This window comes from Trachypithecus francoisi, unplaced genomic scaffold, assembly GCF_009764315.1.
Source record: "Trachypithecus francoisi isolate TF-2019V2 unplaced genomic scaffold, Tfra_2.0 Contig01585, whole genome shotgun sequence".
In the NCBI taxonomy this organism is placed as follows: Eukaryota; Metazoa; Chordata; class Mammalia; order Primates; family Cercopithecidae; genus Trachypithecus; species Trachypithecus francoisi.
Window position 1 is genome coordinate 5,441,546 of NW_022681444.1, and position 18,368 is coordinate 5,459,913.

The 18,368-nt window shown below is 52.0% G+C and overlaps 1 protein-coding gene and 1 long non-coding RNA gene across 2 annotated transcripts in view; one reads left to right on the plus strand and one right to left on the minus strand.

Annotated features, from left to right (window-relative positions):
• Positions 1-4,367, plus strand: CDK9 (cyclin dependent kinase 9). The gene is made up of 7 exons (XM_033191739.1): positions 1-574; positions 1,036-1,117; positions 1,858-1,948; positions 2,252-2,418; positions 2,519-2,690; positions 2,849-2,997; positions 3,442-4,367. Exons 1-7 carry the CDS (start codon positions 132-134, stop codon positions 3,805-3,807), a joined length of 1,470 nt encoding a protein of 489 aa, XP_033047630.1. The 5' UTR covers positions 1-131; the 3' UTR covers positions 3,808-4,367.
• Positions 4,272-18,368, minus strand: part of LOC117072019 — a 15,409-nt gene continuing 1,312 nt past the window's right edge. Inside the window, exons 2-3 of the long non-coding RNA XR_004432684.1 lie at positions 11,893-11,995; positions 4,272-5,686 (exon numbers count right to left, since the gene is read on the minus strand). This is a non-coding gene — a long non-coding RNA (uncharacterized LOC117072019). The remainder of the gene's footprint in view (positions 5,687-11,892; positions 11,996-18,368) is intronic.

The following is an 18,368-nucleotide window of genomic DNA, read 5'->3' on the forward strand; positions in this document are numbered from 1 at the left end:
CCCCCCGCCCGCCACCCCGCGCAGCCCGGCGGAGGCGGCGCCGTCGGAGGAGGAGGAGCAGGGCACTGCGGCTGGCCCCGGATCGGGCGCCAGAGCGGCAGCAGCTTCGGCAGCAGCGGCGGCCCGGGCCCATGCAGCGGGACGCGCCACCCCGAGCCCCAGCTCCGGCGCCCCGGCTCCCCGCGCCCCCGATCGGGGCCGCCGCCAGTAGTGGCGGCGGCGGAGGCGGGGGCAGCGGCGGCGGCGGCGGAGGCGCCTCTGCAGCTCCGGCTCCCCCTGGCCTCTCGGGAACTACAAGTCCCAGGGGGCCTGGCGGCGGGCGGCGGGCGGAAGAGGCGGGGTCGGCGCCGCGAGGACGGAAGTGGCCGTGGAGGCGGAAGTGGCGCGGCCGCGGAGGGGCCTGGAGCGCGGCGGCGGCGGGACCCGGAGCGGGAGCGGCAGCAGCAGCGGCTGGGGGCGGCGGCGGCGCGTTGGAGGCGGCCATGGCAAAGCAGTACGACTCGGTGGAGTGCCCCTTTTGTGATGAAGTTTCCAAATACGAGAAGCTCGCCAAGATCGGCCAAGGCACCTTCGGGTAAGGCTGGGCCCCTCGGGGCCGGGAGCCCTGGGCCTGCACCCCTAGGGCCGACGTCGGGATGCCCCGGGCCCTGCCCCAGTTGGTAGAGAAAGCGTCTGTCCCCGGGCTTGCCCACTGGTCTTTAGGCCGCGCCGCACCCCGCCCCGGCCTGAAGGAGCCGGCTGGTGGGGAGGAGCCTGAGGCCCGTGGTGGGGGCGGGGAGGGGCTGCAGAGAGGCGCCCGTGAAGGGAGCGGGATCTCTCCAAGAGACACCCAAGTGAGGAGAAGGGACTGAGGGAAGGAAGCAGAGGCTCCGAACGAGACCGGGTGCCGGGTGGTGGGGTAGCCGCGTGCCCTGGGTACTTACCCCAGCCCCGCCCGGGAATCTTTTTGCTGCTGCCCCTCCTCCTGTAGTGGGGGAGGGGCGGGCCCTGCGGAAATCGCCTGATGAGCTCTCTGGTCTCCCTTTCCGCCTGCAGGGAGGTGTTTAAGGCCAGGCACCGCAAGACCGGCCAGAAGGTGGCTCTGAAGAAGGTGTTGATGGAAAACGAGAAGGAGGGGGTGAGTACGGATCGGGCGTGCGGGCCAGCCGTCGAACTACCCAGGACCCCGGGTCGGTTTTCCACCCTGCTGGTTGTAGGAGTCTCAGGTTGAGATTTCATTTTTTTGGTAGTAGTTCAGAAATTTCCAGGGAATTTGGTCTCCACCCTAAAACTAAATGCTTCATTCTTAGGCAGTTATGGGTGAGCCCAGGAGGGGGAGTTGATGCATGCATCGTGTGTACTTTAGTTCACGAAGTTAGGAAGCTTTTAAACACCTTTTTTTAGTGTTAAATTTTGCTTAATGTTAAAGAAAGATACATATGCATGCAAATTTTTGAAAAGTGACTAATAGTCAGTTATTTAATGTATTTAAAAGGAGCAGTACCTCCACCCCATCTTAGCTCTAGTACAACTTCCCATAAACCTTCCTTTTCCTAATGCGCTTTAGCGAGGACATTTTTAAATCATGATCATGTTTGTTGCCAACGAAACAGCCATAGAGCTGAAGTTTGAAGGCTGAAACCGCTGAGCGTTTAGTGGCTAATAGCAAAGTATTGCTGTTTCAGTTTGTTGTCTCAAATCATCTCCTTGAAGTGTGCACGCTCCTACTATATCCATTTTACAGGCAAAGCTTCTGAGACAGCTGGTTTCAGAGCCCATGATCTTGCTCTGTCTCCCAACTTGCCTCTCAATATAGACCCCAGGGCTGGGCTCTGTACTACGCTCACTCTTGACCACTTTCTCCTCTCTCCCACCCAGTTCCCCATTACCGCCTTGCGGGAGATCAAGATCCTTCAACTTCTAAAACATGAGAATGTGGTCAACTTGATTGAGATTTGTCGAACCAAAGGTAAGTTATTTGGATCTTACGAGAAGATGACACTTGTAGCCTAAAACTGCCTCCTCTTAACTCAGATGGACCCATGGTGACTGCTTTCTCTGGTCCTCTTTCATCGTAGCTGGTGCTTCCTCGGGGCCTGCCCTGGCCCAGAAGAGGCACTCAGAAAATATTTGACCAGTGAAGGAAGGAACAGACAGATGCTCTGGAGGGCATGGGTGCCCATGGGTTGGAGCAGGAAGAAAGAAACTGGTTGTGGGAAAGTGTGTTGGGTGTGGTTTTCTTGACTTTTTCTTCCTTGTATTCCTGCCTCAGCTTCACCCTATAACCGCTGCAAGGGCAGTATATACCTGGTGTTCGACTTCTGCGAGCATGACCTTGCTGGGCTGTTGAGCAATGTTTTGGTAAAGTTCACGCTGTCTGAGATCAAGAGGGTGATGCAGATGCTGCTTAACGGCCTCTACTACATCCACAGGAACAAGGTGGGGGCAAGAGCTGGGAGAAGGACTCAGGCTTGGGCTGGCCTTGGCTCCCACTCCCAGGTGGATATCACTGAAGGAGCCACTCTTGCCCTTCTTGCAGATCCTGCATAGGGACATGAAGGCTGCTAACGTGCTTATCACTCGTGATGGGGTCCTGAAGCTGGCAGACTTTGGGCTGGCCCGGGCCTTCAGCCTGGCTAAGAACAGCCAGCCCAACCGCTACACCAACCGTGTGGTGACACTCTGGTACCGGCCCCCGGAGCTGTTGCTCGGTGAGGACTCCCGAGCGGGCCGAGGGGGGTGAGGGCCAGGCATCTACCTGGCCCCTGCCCCCCCACTGCCAGGGCTTCTTGAGCTGCCGGCCCTGGGGCATTGAGTCTCAGGAGGCCTTCGGGCTCAAGGGGCCCTCCTGGTGCGCTCTTCTTCCCAGGGGAGCGGGACTACGGCCCCCCCATTGACCTGTGGGGTGCTGGGTGCATCATGGCAGAGATGTGGACCCGCAGCCCCATCATGCAGGGCAACACGGAGCAGCACCAACTCGCCCTCATCAGTCAGCTCTGTGGCTCCATCACCCCTGAGGTACGGGGTCCCGGTCCCCCGGCAGAGGAGTGGGGAGTGGAATGGAAGGAGTGCTCCTCTCTGGAAGGGAGGCTAGTTTGGTGACAGGGCCTGCCCAGGAGCCACACAGGCTATGCGCCAGTCTCAGTTCCATCAGTCATTCTGTGGCCTTGGGCAGAACAACTGAGTCAGCACTGGGGTTCTCTTCTGTGAAGCAGAAATGTGACGTATATCAGGGTTGGAGCCTATATTCCAGGTGATGTGGGTAGAAGGGCCTGGCACGTGGTATGTGCCAATTTGTGGCGGGCACTGCTTCTCTTGGGAGGGGTCGAGTTCTCTCTCCAGTAGTAGTCTGGGAGCCTCGAAGTGGAGCAGATATTTTAGTCCTTTAAGGCCTTGACAAAGGGATAAGCCACGTACCTCCTGGCCAGACTTCATCCTCTCTCAACGCCCCCTCCCTCCCAGGTGTGGCCAAATGTGGACAACTATGAGCTGTATGAAAAGCTGGAGCTGGTCAAGGGCCAGAAGCGGAAGGTGAAGGACAGGCTGAAGGCCTATGTGCGTGACCCATACGCACTGGACCTCATCGACAAGCTGCTGGTGCTGGACCCTGCCCAGCGCATCGACAGTGATGACGCCCTCAACCATGACTTCTTCTGGTCCGACCCCATGCCCTCTGACCTCAAGGGCATGCTCTCCACCCACCTGACGTCCATGTTCGAGTACCTGGCACCACCGCGCCGGAAGGGCAGCCAGATCACCCAGCAGTCCACCAACCAGAGTCGCAATCCGGCCACCACCAACCAGACGGAGTTTGAGCGTGTCTTCTGAGGGCCGGCGCTTGCCACTAGGGCTGTTATATTTTTTTTCTTCTGCTATGTGACTTGCATCGTGGACACGGTGGGGCATTTGAGTTTATATCTCTCATGCATATTTTATTTAATCCCCACCCTGGGCTCTGGGAGCAGCCCACGGAGTGGACTGGAGTGGAGCATTTGCTGAGAGGCCAGGAGGGTATCGGGGCTGTCCTGTTCTCGCTGGCTTTCTGGATGGTGCCCAGAGGGTTTCCATGGGGTAGGAGGAGGGGATCTGCCACCAGTGACTTTTTCTAAGAGCTCCCAGCATGGTGGAAGAGGGGACAGGTCCCTCACCCACCCACAATCCTATTCTCAGGCTGAGAACCCTGCGTGGGGACAGGTCTGGCCTCAGGAATGGGTTGTTTTTGGCCTAACCCTCAGAAGCACTGGGGCTGGCACAAACTCTTGGTTTCTTCAACAGGAGAATTATCGTGTTTCTTTTGGTTCCATTGTTTGGAGACATTCCTGGGCACAGTTTGATCCGTTAGAATTAAAAGTTTTTTTTTTTCTTTTTTTTTTTTTTTCCCTCCAGGAGTTGATGTGTGTTTTGTTCTGCGCACATGCCACCAACTCTTCCCCTACAGTCAGCAGGTTGGGCCTGACCACTGGGACTTGATTGTGAAGTCACTGGAGGTCTTGACTCTTTTATCTCAGTTCCTGTTCTCTCCCATAATTGTAAAGGACTTTTGTCTGTTTTTCCTCTTGGGTGCCTTCCAGAACGCATCTCATGTCCCTGGTGAGGGAATTGGCGAGGACCTGCTGCGAGCTGCTGTGGCTGCAGTGGTGACCCAGCTGGGCAAATCACTGGAGTGACAATTTGACTTGTCATCTGAGAAGGATGATCCCTCAGGCTGCTGGGTAGAGGGCCTGGGGCAGGCCGGAGAGAGAAAGTGTACAGAGGGTGAAGGGATCCCAGGGGTCTTGGAAGGTGGCAATAGTTTGAACAGGGTGGGGAGTGTGTGGGAGAAAAATACAGGCTGAAGGTAGAATACCTGGGACCCTTTGAGGAGCGGAACATTCTGGCGGGCACTTTTGTGTGAGCCTGAGGCTGGGAAGAGATTCTGGAGGTCAATTTCCTACATCCTCTTACGGGCAGAGACCTTGAAGTGGGGCCGGGAAGGAAGGTTGGCAAAACCTTTGACCAGAACTGTCCATTTACAGAAATTGACCCAGACCACAACACAAAAGTCCAGTGAAAGAAAAAAAAATTTTTTTTTTTTTTTTTTGAGACAGGGTCTCATTCAGTTGCCCAGGCTGAAGTGCAGTGGCGTGATCTCGGCTCACTGCAACTTCTGCCTCCCGGGTTCAAGCGATTCTCCTGCCTCAGCCTCCTGAGTAGCTGGGACTACAGGCGCCCACCACCACGCCCAGTTAATTTTTGTATTTTTAGTAGAGATGGGGTTTTCCCATCTTGGGCAGGCTGGTCTTGAACTCCTGACCTCAAGTGATCCGCCCACCTCAGCCTCCCAAAGTGCTGGGATTACAGGTGTGAGTCACCACATCCAGCCAAGGAAAAAATTCATGATTGGTGTATTTGTTTTCCTGAGACTGCTATAACTAATTGCTACAAGCATGCTAGCTTAAAGTAACACATTTATTCTGTTCCAAAGTTACTGGTAGCAGGGTCGGCTCCTTCTGGAGGATCTGAGGGAGAGAGAATCCTTCCTGAGACTCCTGGTGACTGCTGGCAGTCCTTGCATCCCTTAGGCTTGTAGATGTGTCACTCTGGTCTCTGCCTGTGTTCACATGGCATTCTTCCCTCTGTGTCTTTTTTTTTTTGAGGTGGAATTTCCGTCTTGTTGCCCAGGCTGGAGTGCAATGGCATGATCTTGGCTCACTGCAACCTCCGCCTCCTAGGTTCAAGCGATTCACCTGCCTCAGTCTCCCTAGTAGGTGAGATTACAGGCGCCTGCCACCACTCCTAGCTAATTTTTGTATTTTTAGTAGAGACAGGCTTTCACCATGTTGGCCAGGCTGGTCTCGAACTCCTGACCTCAGGTGATCCACCCGCCTCAGCCTCCCCAAGTGCTGGGATTACAGGCATGAGCCACCACGCCCGGACTATGTGTCTGTCATATGTGGACACCAGTCTGGATTTAGGGGCCACCTTGACCCAGTGTGACCTCATCTTAACCGATTACATCTGCAAAGACCCTCTTTCCAAATAAGGTCATATTCTGAGGTTTGGAGAGGACATGAATTCAGGGGCACACTTCAGCCCAGTATAACTAGTAGTCAAATCCAAATCGGCCGGGCGCAGTGGCTCACGCCTATAATCCCAGCACTTTGGGAGGCCGAAGCGGGCGGGTCACGAGGTCATGAGTTCAAGACCAGCCTGACCAAAATTGTGAAACCCCATCTCTACTAAAAATACAAACATTAGCTGGGCGTGGTGGCGGGCGCCTATAGTCCCAGCTATGTGGGAGGCTGAGGCAGGAGAATTGCTGGAACCCAGGCCGGGAGGCACAGGTTGCAGTGAGCCAAGATCGAACCACTGTACTCCAGCCTGGGTAACAGCGAGACTCTGTCTCCAAAAAAAAAAAAAATTAGCTGGGCATGATGGTGCATCCCTGTAATCCCAGCTACTTGGGAGGCTGAGGCAGGAGAATCACTTGAACTAGGGAGGCGGAGGTTACAGTGAGCTGCGATTGTGCCACTGCACTCCAGCCTGGTGACAGAGCGAGATTCCATCTCAAAAAAAAAAAAAAAATCCAAATCAGGGCTGGGTGCAGTGACTCAGGCCTGTAAACCCCAACATTGGGAGGCTGAGGTGGATACCTGAGGACAGGAGTTTGAGACCAGCCTGGCCAATATGGCAAAACCTCATCTCTACTAAAAATTAAAAAATGAGCCAGGTCTGGTGGCGCATGCCTGTAATCCCAGCTACTTGGGAGGCAGAGGTGGGAGAATCCCTTGAACCCAGGAGACAGGTTGCAGTGAGCTGAGATGGCACCACTGCTTGACAGCCTGGGTGACAGAGCGAGACTTATCAAAAAAAAGAAAAATCCAAATTAAAGCTATTGTGAGGTGTCCTGACAGCAGTCAGTAGGAATTGAGTGGGAAAACTCACAGGGCTGGCCTAATTGTATTTTCTTTGAAGGATAAGAAGCTTCTCTAAAAGGTTCATATTCTTTGACTCAGCAATTCCACTGACAGGAATTTTTTAAGAGCAATTACACAACGATAGTCTTTATGTCATTGAACCCTCACTGCAATTTTGATGGTCTCATTCATTCATTGAGCATACTTATTAGGTGCGTCTTCCAAGGGCCGTCCTGTTCGGGACTTAATACAGCTGGAAACTGGTGGCCCACCCCCACCCCAGTGGAGCTCACCTTCCAGTAGGTCTAGACTGGTTTGATTGAGTTCCGTGGAAAACAAAGTGGGGTAAGGGGAAAAGTCGGGGGGAGCTGAGGGTCAGCGTGACATGGAAGCAGAAATCAAGGCTTTTTGGGGAGGGGGTGTGGGTACAAGTGCCAAGGGCTGGGAAGCCTTTGGGGAGCTTTGTACAGAGTGTGTGGTTCTTTATGTTTCAGTGTTTCCTCATAGTTGGTTAACTAATATATTTGTTTTGCAATTAAGCCATCTTTTCATTTTTAAACATTTTGAAAAACATATTTTTAGAGATGGGGTCTTGATTTGTTGCTTAGGCTGGTCTCCAGGTCCTCAGCTCAAGGGATCCTCCCACCTTGGCCTCCCAAAGTGCTGCGATTACTGGTGTGAGCCACCATGCCCAGCCAATTAAGCTACATTTTAAAACAAACAAGACAGGCGCTAAACCCTGGAGCTGCTGACCCAAGCTCATCCTCACCCCTCTTCCCCAGTCTACCCCAGGGAGGAACAGGGACTGGCCAGTCAGGTGAGGCTTCTCTAGCTTTGGCCTCAAGCTCTGATGTGACATGGGTGCTGTTTCCACCTGTGGAGGGAAGTATGTGGACTGGAATAAAGGCTCCCAGAGGGCAGGGCCTTGTGGGGCTTTTACCATGTTTCTGGCACCTAGATAGCACCTGGCACGTGTGAGTCTCTGGGATACAGTGGAGTGAGTGCAGTGAACACATGGCCAAGGAGGCTGTGCAGATGGGAAAGGCCTTCACCAGCTCATGGGGATGAACTCAGGATGTCACCCTGCAGGGGAACTGAATTCTGTGTCCTGGCCTTTTGTTTAAGAGCCTGGAGTCATGTCCTGGGTTTTTTTTTTTTTTTAAAGGAAAAATGGTTGTATTCATTTGTACTTAAACCAGCTAAAGAAGTACTGATGTCATTATAATGCAGCAAATACAAGACCTCTCTCCACAAATATTAGCATAACCATCAAAATAGGGACTATAGGAAAACAGCCAAAAAGGGCTGAGGGAATCAAGTATGTTACAACTTAATCCTTCACCTCAATAGAATTTTTATTTTATTATTATTATTGTTATTTTGAGATGGAGTTTCACTTTTGTCGCCCAGGCTGGAGTGCAATGGAGCCATCTCAGCTCACTGCAACCTCCGCCTCCCGGAATTCAGGCTATTCTGCCTCAGCCTTCCTGAGTAGCTGGGATTACAGGTGTACACCATGCCTGGCTAATTTTGTATTTTTAGTAGAGACGGGGTTTCTCCATGTTGGTCAGTCTGGTCTCGAACTTTGGACCTCAGATCATCTACCCGCCTCGGCCTCCCAAAGTGTTGGGATTACAGGCGTGAGCCACCGCGCCCGGCCTATTATTTTTGAGATGGAGTCTCACTCTGTCTCCCAGACTGGAGTGCAGTGAGGCAATCTTAACTCTGTAAGCTCTGCCTCCCGGGTTCACACCATTCTGCCTCAGCCTCCCAAGTAGCTGGGACTACAGGCGCCTGCCACCATGCCAGGCTTTTTTTTTTTTTTTTTTTTTTTTTGAGACGGAGTCTCGCTGTGTCACCCAGGCTGGAGTGCAGTGGCGCCATCTCAGTTCACTGCAAGCTCCGCCTCCCGGGTTCACGCCATTCTCCTGCCTCAGCCTCCTGAGTAGCTGGGACTACAGGCACCCGCCACCTCGCCCGGCTAGTTTTTTGTATTTTTTTAGTAGAGACGGGGTTTCACCGTATTAGCCAGGATGGTCTCGATCTCCTGACCTCATGATCCGCCCATCTCGGCCTCCGAAAGTGCTGGGATTACAGGCTTGAGCCACCGCACCCGGCCTATTTTGTATTTTTAATGGAGACAGGGTTTCACCATGTTAGCCAGGATGGTCTCGATTTCCTGACCTCGTGATCTGCCCACCTCAGCCTCCCGAAGTGCTGGGATTATAGGCGTGAGCTACCGCGTTTGGCTTATTTTTTTCAGACAGACTTTGGCTCTGTTGCCCAGGCTGGATCACAGTGGCTCGATCTCAGCTCACTACAACCTCCTCCTCCTAGGGTCAAGCGATTTTCCTGCCTCAGCCTCCCGAATAGCTGGGATTAAGGATGCCTGCCACCACTGCCGGCTACCTGGCTTCTTTTTGCCCAAGTGATTTGGTGAAACAGAGCCTCTTACTCCAGCAGACTTGGACTCTTAAGGGTGTCCCGTGTCCACCCTGTCCTTTGTGTACTCCTCTCCCTGGCCAGGATCTCACCCTGGCAGGGCAAGGGCAAAACGGGCCCTAAGTGTAAGGTGGGTGGGCTGGGATAAGGTGGCCTGGAAGAGGCCAGCTAAAGCCAGCCCCAAAGTCTGGAAGCCCACCCAAGCATAGCCCCTCCCCTCCCCTCCCACCCGCCTGCCTGCCTGCCTGCCTGCCTGCTTACCTTTAACCTCTACCCGGTTGTTATTTAACTCGCGGTGAGGTTCTGACCCGTCCCATGCTCCACTCCAGAAGCCCGCTAGGGAAGCTAAGTCCCTGGGCTGATCCTAGGATGAGGGCAGGAACCTATGAGGTAAAACCTTTTCCCCTGCACACTGGAGAGGCCAGAACTGCCCCCAGTCCCGTCAGGGGAGGGGAGGGGAGGCCTTGGCATCTCCCCAAATCACGTTCTCTGGGTCAACGAGCCTCACAACTCCAGCTAAATCCTGGGTAGAGGTGGCTTGGCAGAGGTGCCCACACGTGTGTGTCACTTCGTGCCCTACCCAGAAGGGGAGCAGGAGACCAAGGGATGAGAGGTACCAAGTCCCTGGCTGCCTCCTTGCCAGTGGCTGACAAGTTCTGGTGGGAAGGAACCATGGAGGGCCCATCCAGACAACCTTCCTCAGCTAAAACTGCCTCCTTCCAGGTAGGAGAACCCGGTGACCAGGAAGGTGGTCTTTCTTCTCTAAGCCTCAGTTTCTTGGGGGTGATGCTGCCAGCCCCTCACAGGGCTCACCTTAGCACTCAGCATGCTTAGAGAGTGAGAACAAATTGAAAAAAAATTCTACATTTTTTCCCTCTGAAAATTGGTAAGACGGCCGGGGGCGGTGGCTCATGCCTGTAATCCCAGCACTTGGGGAGGCCGAGGCGGGTGGGTCATGAAATCAGGAGTTCGAGACCAGCCTGGCTAAGATGACGAAGCCCTGCCGCCACTAAAAATACAAAAATTAGCCAGGCGCAATGGTGGGCACCTGTAGTCCCAGTTACTTGGGAGGCTGAGGCAGGAGAATCACTTGAACCTGGGAGGCAGAGGTTGCGGTGAGCCGAGATCACGCCACTGCACTCCAGCCTGGGTGACAGAGCAAGACTCCGTCTCTGAAAAAAAAGCCGGGCATGATGGCGCATGTCTGTAATCCCAACTACTCTGGAGGCTGAGGCAGGAGAATCTCTTGAACCTGGGATGTGGAGGTTGCAGTGAGCCGAGATCGGGTCTCTGCACTCCAGCCTGGGCAACCGAGTGAGACTGTCTCAAAAAAAAAAAAAAGAAATCCTCACTGTCCTAAAGAGGAGACTGAGGGTCAGACAGGATCAGAGAGGGAAGTGTCTTGCCCATGGTCACACAGCAGTTGGACAGCAGAGAGGGCCGGGGTGACCAGACAGGTGGTGGTGAGGTGCAAGGACCAACATTAAGGTCAGTAATCTGGGTTTGAGTGGGCCCTGGCATGTCCATGTGCCTGCTGTATCACCCTAGGTGAGTTGATTAACATCTCTGAGCTTTCATTTTTCCACCTGTAAAATAGGGATCATCTGTAATTCACACAATTTTCATGAGATTTCAGGTGCCAAACACAGGGATAAGTGCTTAATAAATGTTTGTTTTGAGGCAGTGTCTTACTCTGTCTCTCTGTCACCCAGGCTGTAGTGCAGTGTCGCCATCTCGGCTCACTGCAGCCTCCACCTCCCTGTTTCAAGGGATTCTCCTGCCTCAGCCTCCCAAGTAGTGGGGCTCCTGGAGCTGTCACCACACCCAGCTAATTTTTGTAATTTTAGTAGAGATGGGGTTTCAGCGTTGTGGCCAGGCTGGTCTGAAACTCCTGACCTCAAGCGACTGAACCACCGTGGCTTCCCAAAGTGCTGGGATTATAGGCGTGAGCCACTGCTCCCAGCCTAGTGCTTACTTAATAAATGTTAACAAAAAACAACCCACCCCAAAAAGGGAAAGAGGACAAAAACAAGGCAAGGGTGTTTCAGCAGAGGCAAACATCGCAAGCAAAAGCTTGCAGGTGGGAGAGGCCAAGGCCAATTGCTGAAGTCCTTGCCAGCTGGCAGGGACACTGCCCTGTTAAGTGGGGGATGAGTCCAGAGGCAGGTAGGGACCAGGAGACAGTGAACTTGTGGGTTTTATTAATCCTGAGTGTGTGACGGGGCAGGAGAGAGTGTAGTATCCCAGGCAGATCTGAGGCCCCAGCTCTCTCTCTCAGCCTCAGCCTGCCACTCTGCAATGGTTACCCTCTGACCTGGTCGGGGTTTGTAAATCTGTATATTCCTTTGTGAATTTCTTTGCTGCCCTCTCACCCCCGGGTCTGGATGCTCTGTGAACAGTACCTTGTCTTCTGTTCTCCACAGTGACCCCAGCATCTAGCCCAGGGTCTGGCAGAGATAATTTCTTCCCAATGAATAAGTGAATGAATGACATCGTTTCCCTGTGGGAAGGTGGGGCTTAAGGCAGAGTTCCTCAGTCTGCTCCTACCCCGACCCCTCCTTCCCTCCACACGCACCTGCAGATCTGCCCACATGAGTGTGCGCCAGCCCACTTACTGGTTCCTCTGCCCGCTTTGTTTTCTCTTCTCTCTAACAATGGCTGTGTTTCTGTTGTTGTTCCTGGAAAGAGGGAACACAGTGCCTTCGTGGGCACCAAAAGACCAACGGCAGTTCCCTCTCCAGCTGCATGATGAAGATCCCTTTGATTTTTCCCTTTACACTTTCTTCTAGTTCCTTCTATAAATATCTGTGGCTTTTCAAATAAAAAGCCACAAAGGAGGTGAGTGGGGTATAAAAGAAACAAAACAGCTTTTTTTTTTTTTTTTTCTGAGACAGAGTCTCACTCTGTTGCCTAGGCTGAAGTACAGTGGTGTGATCTGGACTCATTGCAACCTCTGCCTCCTGGGTTTAAGCGATTCTCCTGCCTCAGCCTCCCTAGTAGCTAGGATTACAGGCACACACCACCACGCCTGATTAATTTTTGTATTTTTAGTAAAGATGGGGTTTCACCATGTAGGTCAGGCTGGTCTTGAACTCCTCAACTCATGGTCCACCCGCTTCGGCTTCCCAAAGAGCTGGGATTGCAGGTGTGAGTCACCGCGCCGGGCCAGCTTTTTTTTTTTTTTTTTTTGAGATGGAGTCTTGCTGTCCCGCACATTGGAGTGCAGTGGCGCGATCTTGGCTCACTGTAGCCTCCACCTCCCAGGTTCAAACGATTCTTCTGCCTCAGCCTCCCAAGTAACTGGGATTGCAGGTAGGTGCTACCACACCTAGCTATTGTATTTTTAGTAGAGACAGGGTTTCACCATGTTGACTGATGTTGAACGTGAGGTGATCCACCGCCTCAGCCTCCCAAAGTGCTGTGATTACTTACAGGCATGAGCCACCATGCCCGGCCACAGACGGCTGTTAAAACACAAAAAAGTGCTCAGCCTCCTTCACAATAAAATAAAGGTAAATAATAACTACTCAGAGAATCCATTTTTCCACCTTCCATCTGGCAAGGATCAAAGCTGGCTGCGTTGCTGAAGATGTGAGGAAATCCTGGCTCATGCACTGCTGAAGTGGGGAAAACTTGTACCCCTCTGGGGGACAGCGTGGCCATGTGTATAAAAATGTCGGCTGGGCCGGGCGCGGTGGCTCACGCCTGTAATCCCAGCACTTTGGGAGGCCGAGGCGGGCAGATCACCAGGTCAGGAAATCGAGACCATCCGGGCTAACACGGTGAAACCCCGTCTCTACTAAAAATACAAAAACTAGCTGGGCGAGGTGGCGGGCACCTGTAGTCCCAGCTACTCGGGAGGCTGAGGCAGGAGAATGGGGAACCCGGGAGGCGGAGCTTGCAGTGAGTGGAGTTCGCACCACTGCACTCCAGTCTGCGCGACAGGGTGAGACTCCATCTCAAAAAAAAAAAAAAAAAGGAAAAAAAAATGTCGGCTGGGCGCAGTGGCTCATGCGTGTAATCCCAGCACTTTGGGAGGCCAAGGTGGGTGAATCACCAGGTCAGGAGTTCAAGATCAGCCTGCCCAACAGGGTGAAACCCTGTCTCTACTAAAAATACAAAAATTAGCCGGGCGTGCTGACGCACACCTGTAATACCAACTACTCGAGAGGCTGAGGCAGGAGAATTGCTTGAACCTGGGAGGCAGAGGTTGCAGTGAGCCGAGATGGTACCACTGCACTTTGGCCTGGGCGACAGAGTGAGACTCCATCTCACAAAAAAAAAAAAGTCATGGCCGGGCGCGGTGGCTCAAGCCTGTAATCCCAGCACTTTGGGAGGCTGAGACGGGCGGATCACGAGGTCAGGAGATCGAGACCATCCTGGCTAACACCGTGAAACCCCGTCTCTACTAAAAATACAAAAAACTAGCCGGGCGAGGTGGCGGGCGCTTGTAGTCCCAGCTACTTGGGAGGCTGAGGCAGGAGAATGGCGTAAACCCGGGAGGCGGAGCTTGCAGTGAGCTGAGATCCGGCCACTGCACTCCAGCCGGGGCGACAGAGCAAGACTCCGCCTCAAAAAAAAAAAAAAAAAAAAAAGTCAAGTGCAGGTCACCTTTGACTCAGCAATTGCACTTCTTGGAATGTTTCCATGAGATATGCCACACAAGGAAGAAATGATGAAGGTAAAATGTTACCCACTGTAGCTTGGGTAAACTGTTATCTATTACTTGTGATAGCACAATATTGGAAACAACCCAAATGTCCATCAGTAGGCAACAGGCTGAGTACACAGTAGTACTTCCACACCATGGAGTACTACACACAGCTTCAAAACAAATTCGCCAACGGAATGGCCCTTATGTACTGACACAGCCCAGAATAGGGCCCTGGTTTAAAAAGGACATGGCGAAAGTACAAGGCAGGCTTGCCTTGCAGTCTGCTGCTATCTGTGAGTATAAAAGGGAAATCAATATATGTATTTGCTAGTAAATACCTATCTCTGGAAAGGTGACAAGAAACTGGTAACATTGACTGCTTTGAGGAGGAAAGATTAGGGTGCTGGAATCTGGGCTCCCAGAGAGGGAGGCTTTTTACTGTACACCGTTTTGACCCTTTAGCTGTTTGTTGTTTTTTGTTTGTTTTGAGACAGAGTCTTGCTCTTTCACCCAGGCTGGAGTGCAGTGGTGCAGTCTCGGCTCACTGCAATCTCTGCCTCCCAGGTTCAAGTGATTTTTGTGCCTCAGCCTCCCAAGTAGCTGGGATTATAGGCGTGCATCACCAAGCTTGGCTAATTTGTGTATTTTTAGTAAAGACGGCGTTTCGTCATGTTGCCCAGGTTGATCTTGAACTCCTGACCTCAAGTGATCCACCCACCTTGGCCTCCCGAAGTGCCGGGATTGGCCGCGCCCAGCCAATCTTTGAACTATTTGAATGATATATTATCCAAAAAATAATTAGAATTTAAAAAGAAAACATAAGAAAAAGTGTTTTTTTTTCAGCATTGTGGACAAGCTTTCCACTTTACACCGGAGGAGGGAGTCCGGCTCTGGGATCTCATTCTTGGAGGAATGGCTTAGAGCACCTATGCCACCTCTTACAGATGAGTCCACTGAGGCCACCAATAGTAGATCTGGAAAAAATACTTGCCCTACAGAGGACAGAAACTGAGGGATAACATCAGTTCTACACAAAGTGCCTTTTTTTAAAAAAACGTTTTAAGCATTTGATTTATTTATTTAAAAAGATGGGGGTCTCACTATGTCACCCAGGCTGGAGTACAGTGGTGGTATCATAGCTCACTGCAGCCTCGAACTCCTGGGCTCAAATTATCCATCTTGACTGGGCGCGGTAGCTCACGCCTGTAATCCCAGCACTTAGGGAAGGCGAGATGGGTGGATCACCTGAGGTCAGGAGTTTCAGACCAGTCTGCCCAACATGGTGAAACCCCATCTCTACTAAAAATACAAAAATTAGGCCGGGCGCGGTGGCTCAAGCCTGTAATCCCAGCACTTTGGGAGGCCGAGGCGGGCGGATCACGAGGTCAGGAGATCGAGACCATCCTGGCTAACACGGTGAAACCCCGTCTCTACTAAAAATACAAAAAGCTAGCCGGGCGAGGTGACGGGTGCCTGTAGTCCCAGCTACTCCGGAGGCTGAGGCAGGAGAATGGCGTAAACCCGGGAGGCGGAGCTTGCAGTGAGCTGAGATCCGGCCACTGCACTCCAGCCTGGGAGACAGAGCCAGACTCCGTCTCAAAAAAAAAAAAAAAAAAAAAATACAAAAATTAGCTGGGGGTGGTGGCAGGCGCCTGTATTCCCAGCTACTCGGGAAGCTGAGGCAGGAGAATTGCTTGAACCCAGGAGGCAGATGTTGTGGTGAGCCGAGATTGCACCACTGCACTCCACCCTGGGCAACAGAATGAGACTCTGTCTCAAAAAAAAAAAAACAAAAAAAACAAAAAACTCCTGCCTCAGCCTCCAAATAACTGGGACTAGAGATGTGCACCAGCATGCCCAGCAATTTTTGCTTTTTGTAGAGAAGGGGGTTTCACCATGTTGCCTAGGCTGGTCTTGAACTCTGGGCTTCAAGCAGTCTTCCTGCCTCAGTCTCCCAAAGTGCTAGGATTACAGGTGGGAGCCACTGCGTCCAGCCCACAAAAGGCTATTATAACTGACATGAAGAAGCTCATCAGACATTAGAAAAATGGGCCAAGGATGGGTTAGGCAGTTCACTGAAATAAATGCAGGGGAAGATGCTCGAGTTCACTGCAGCAGGGGAATGAGAAACGCTGAGATGGTTCTCTGCACCCTGTGGTCTGGGGACATCCTGGGAGAGGCGTGCCTCCTTCACACACAGCTGCTGGGATGCCAAGACTACAGCAGCATTGGGGAAAAGGATTGCAAACATACCTGGAGCCAACCCGACCCCTCCATGCAATCCAACTCACAGAAATTAAGCCCTTCGATGTAAACGCATATCCATAGCAGCAAAACACTGAAGGCAGAATGAATGCCTTTCCATAGGCGAATCCAGGATGTTCCCGGGAAGGCCACACGGCCATTAAAGACACTGAATTAGCAGTGTCCCTGGGGAGACAGGGAAGGAGGTGCAGAGGCTAAGAATAAGGACTCTGGGGCCAGACGTCAAATCTTGGTTTTGTGACTTGAGCATATGCTTTTACTCCTTTGGGTCTATATGATAATATTAGTACCTATTTCATGGGTTTGTGATGAAGATTAAATGAGCAACTGTGTCAGAAGTGTTTACAGCAGTGTCTGAATCTAGAGACGTACTAAAAGTGTTTGCGAAGGGCTGGGTATGGTGGCTCAAGCCTGTAATCCCAGCACTTTGGGAGGCCGAGGCAGGTGGATCACCTGAGGTCAGGAGTTCAAGACCAGCTGGGCCAACATGGCGAAATTCCATCTCTACTAAAAATACAAAAATTAGCTGGGGGTGGTGGCAGGCGCCTGTATTCCCAGCTACTCGGGAAGCTGAGGCAGGAGAATTGCTTGAACCCAGGAGGCAGATGTTGTGGTGAGCCGAGATTGCACCACTGCACTCCACCCTGGGCAACAGAATGAGACTCTGTCTCAAAAAAAAAAAACAAAAAAAACAAAAAACTCCTGCCTCAGCCTCCAAATAACTGGGACTAGAGATGTGCACCAGCATGCCCAGCAATTTTTGCTTTTTGTAGAGAAGGGGGTTTCACCATGTTGCCTAGGCTGGTCTTGAACTCTGGGCTTCAAGCAGTCTTCCTGCCTCAGTCTCCCAAAGTGCTAGGATTACAGGTGGGAGCCACTGCGTCCAGCCCACAAAAGGCTATTATAACTGACATGAAGAAGCTCATCAGACATTAGAAAAATGGGCCAAGGATGGGTTAGGCAGTTCACTGAAATAAATGCAGGGGAAGATGCTCGAGTTCACTGCAGCAGGGGAATGAGAAACGCTGAGATGGTTCTCTGCACCCTGTGGTCTGGGGACATCCTGGGAGAGGCGTGCCTCCTTCACACACAGCTGCTGGGATGCCAAGACTACAGCAGCATTGGGGAAAAGGATTGCAAACATACCTGGAGCCAACCCGACCCCTCCATGCAATCCAACTCACAGAAATTAAGCCCTTCGATGTAAACGCATATCCATAGCAGCAAAACACTGAAGGCAGAATGAATGCCTTTCCATAGGCGAATCCAGGATGTTCCCGGGAAGGCCACACGGCCATTAAAGACACTGAATTAGCAGTGTCCCTGGGGAGACAGGGAAGGAGGTGCAGAGGCTAAGAATAAGGACTCTGGGGCCAGACGTCAAATCTTGGTTTTGTGACTTGAGCATATGCTTTTACTCCTTTGGGTCTATATGATAATATTAGTACCTATTTCATGGGTTTGTGATGAAGATTAAATGAGCAACTGTGTCAGAAGTGTTTACAGCAGTGTCTGAATCTAGAGACGTACTAAAAGTGTTTGCGAAGGGCTGGGTATGGTGGCTCAAGCCTGTAATCCCAGCACTTTGGGAGGCCGAGGCAGGTGGATCACCTGAGGTCAGGAGTTCAAGACCAGCTGGGCCAACATGGCGAAATTCCATCTCTACTAAAAATACAAAAATTAGTGGGGTGTGATGGCATGCACCTGTAGTCCCAGCTACTTGGGAGGTTGAGGGAGGAGAATTGCTTGAACCTGGGAGGCAGAGGTTGCAGTGAGCCAAGATGGCGCCACTGCACTCCAACCTGGGTGACAGAGCAAGACTCCATCTAAAAAAAAAAAAAAATAGTAAGTGTTGTCTCCATCTAAAAAAAAAAAGAGCTAAGTAAATGTCTTAGAAAATAATAAGCTTGTCATTGAGTAAGAAAGTTAAGTTGCAGCCAGGCATGGTGACTCATGCCCGTGATCCCAGCACTTTGGTAGGCCCAGGTGAGAGGACTGCTTGAGGGCAGGAGTTTAAGGCTGCAGTGAGCTATGCTTGTACCACTGCACTCCAGCTTGAGTTATAGATTGGGACCCTGTCTCTAAAAATAAAAATTTTTGAAAAGCTAAGATGCAAAAAACATTGTCACCTG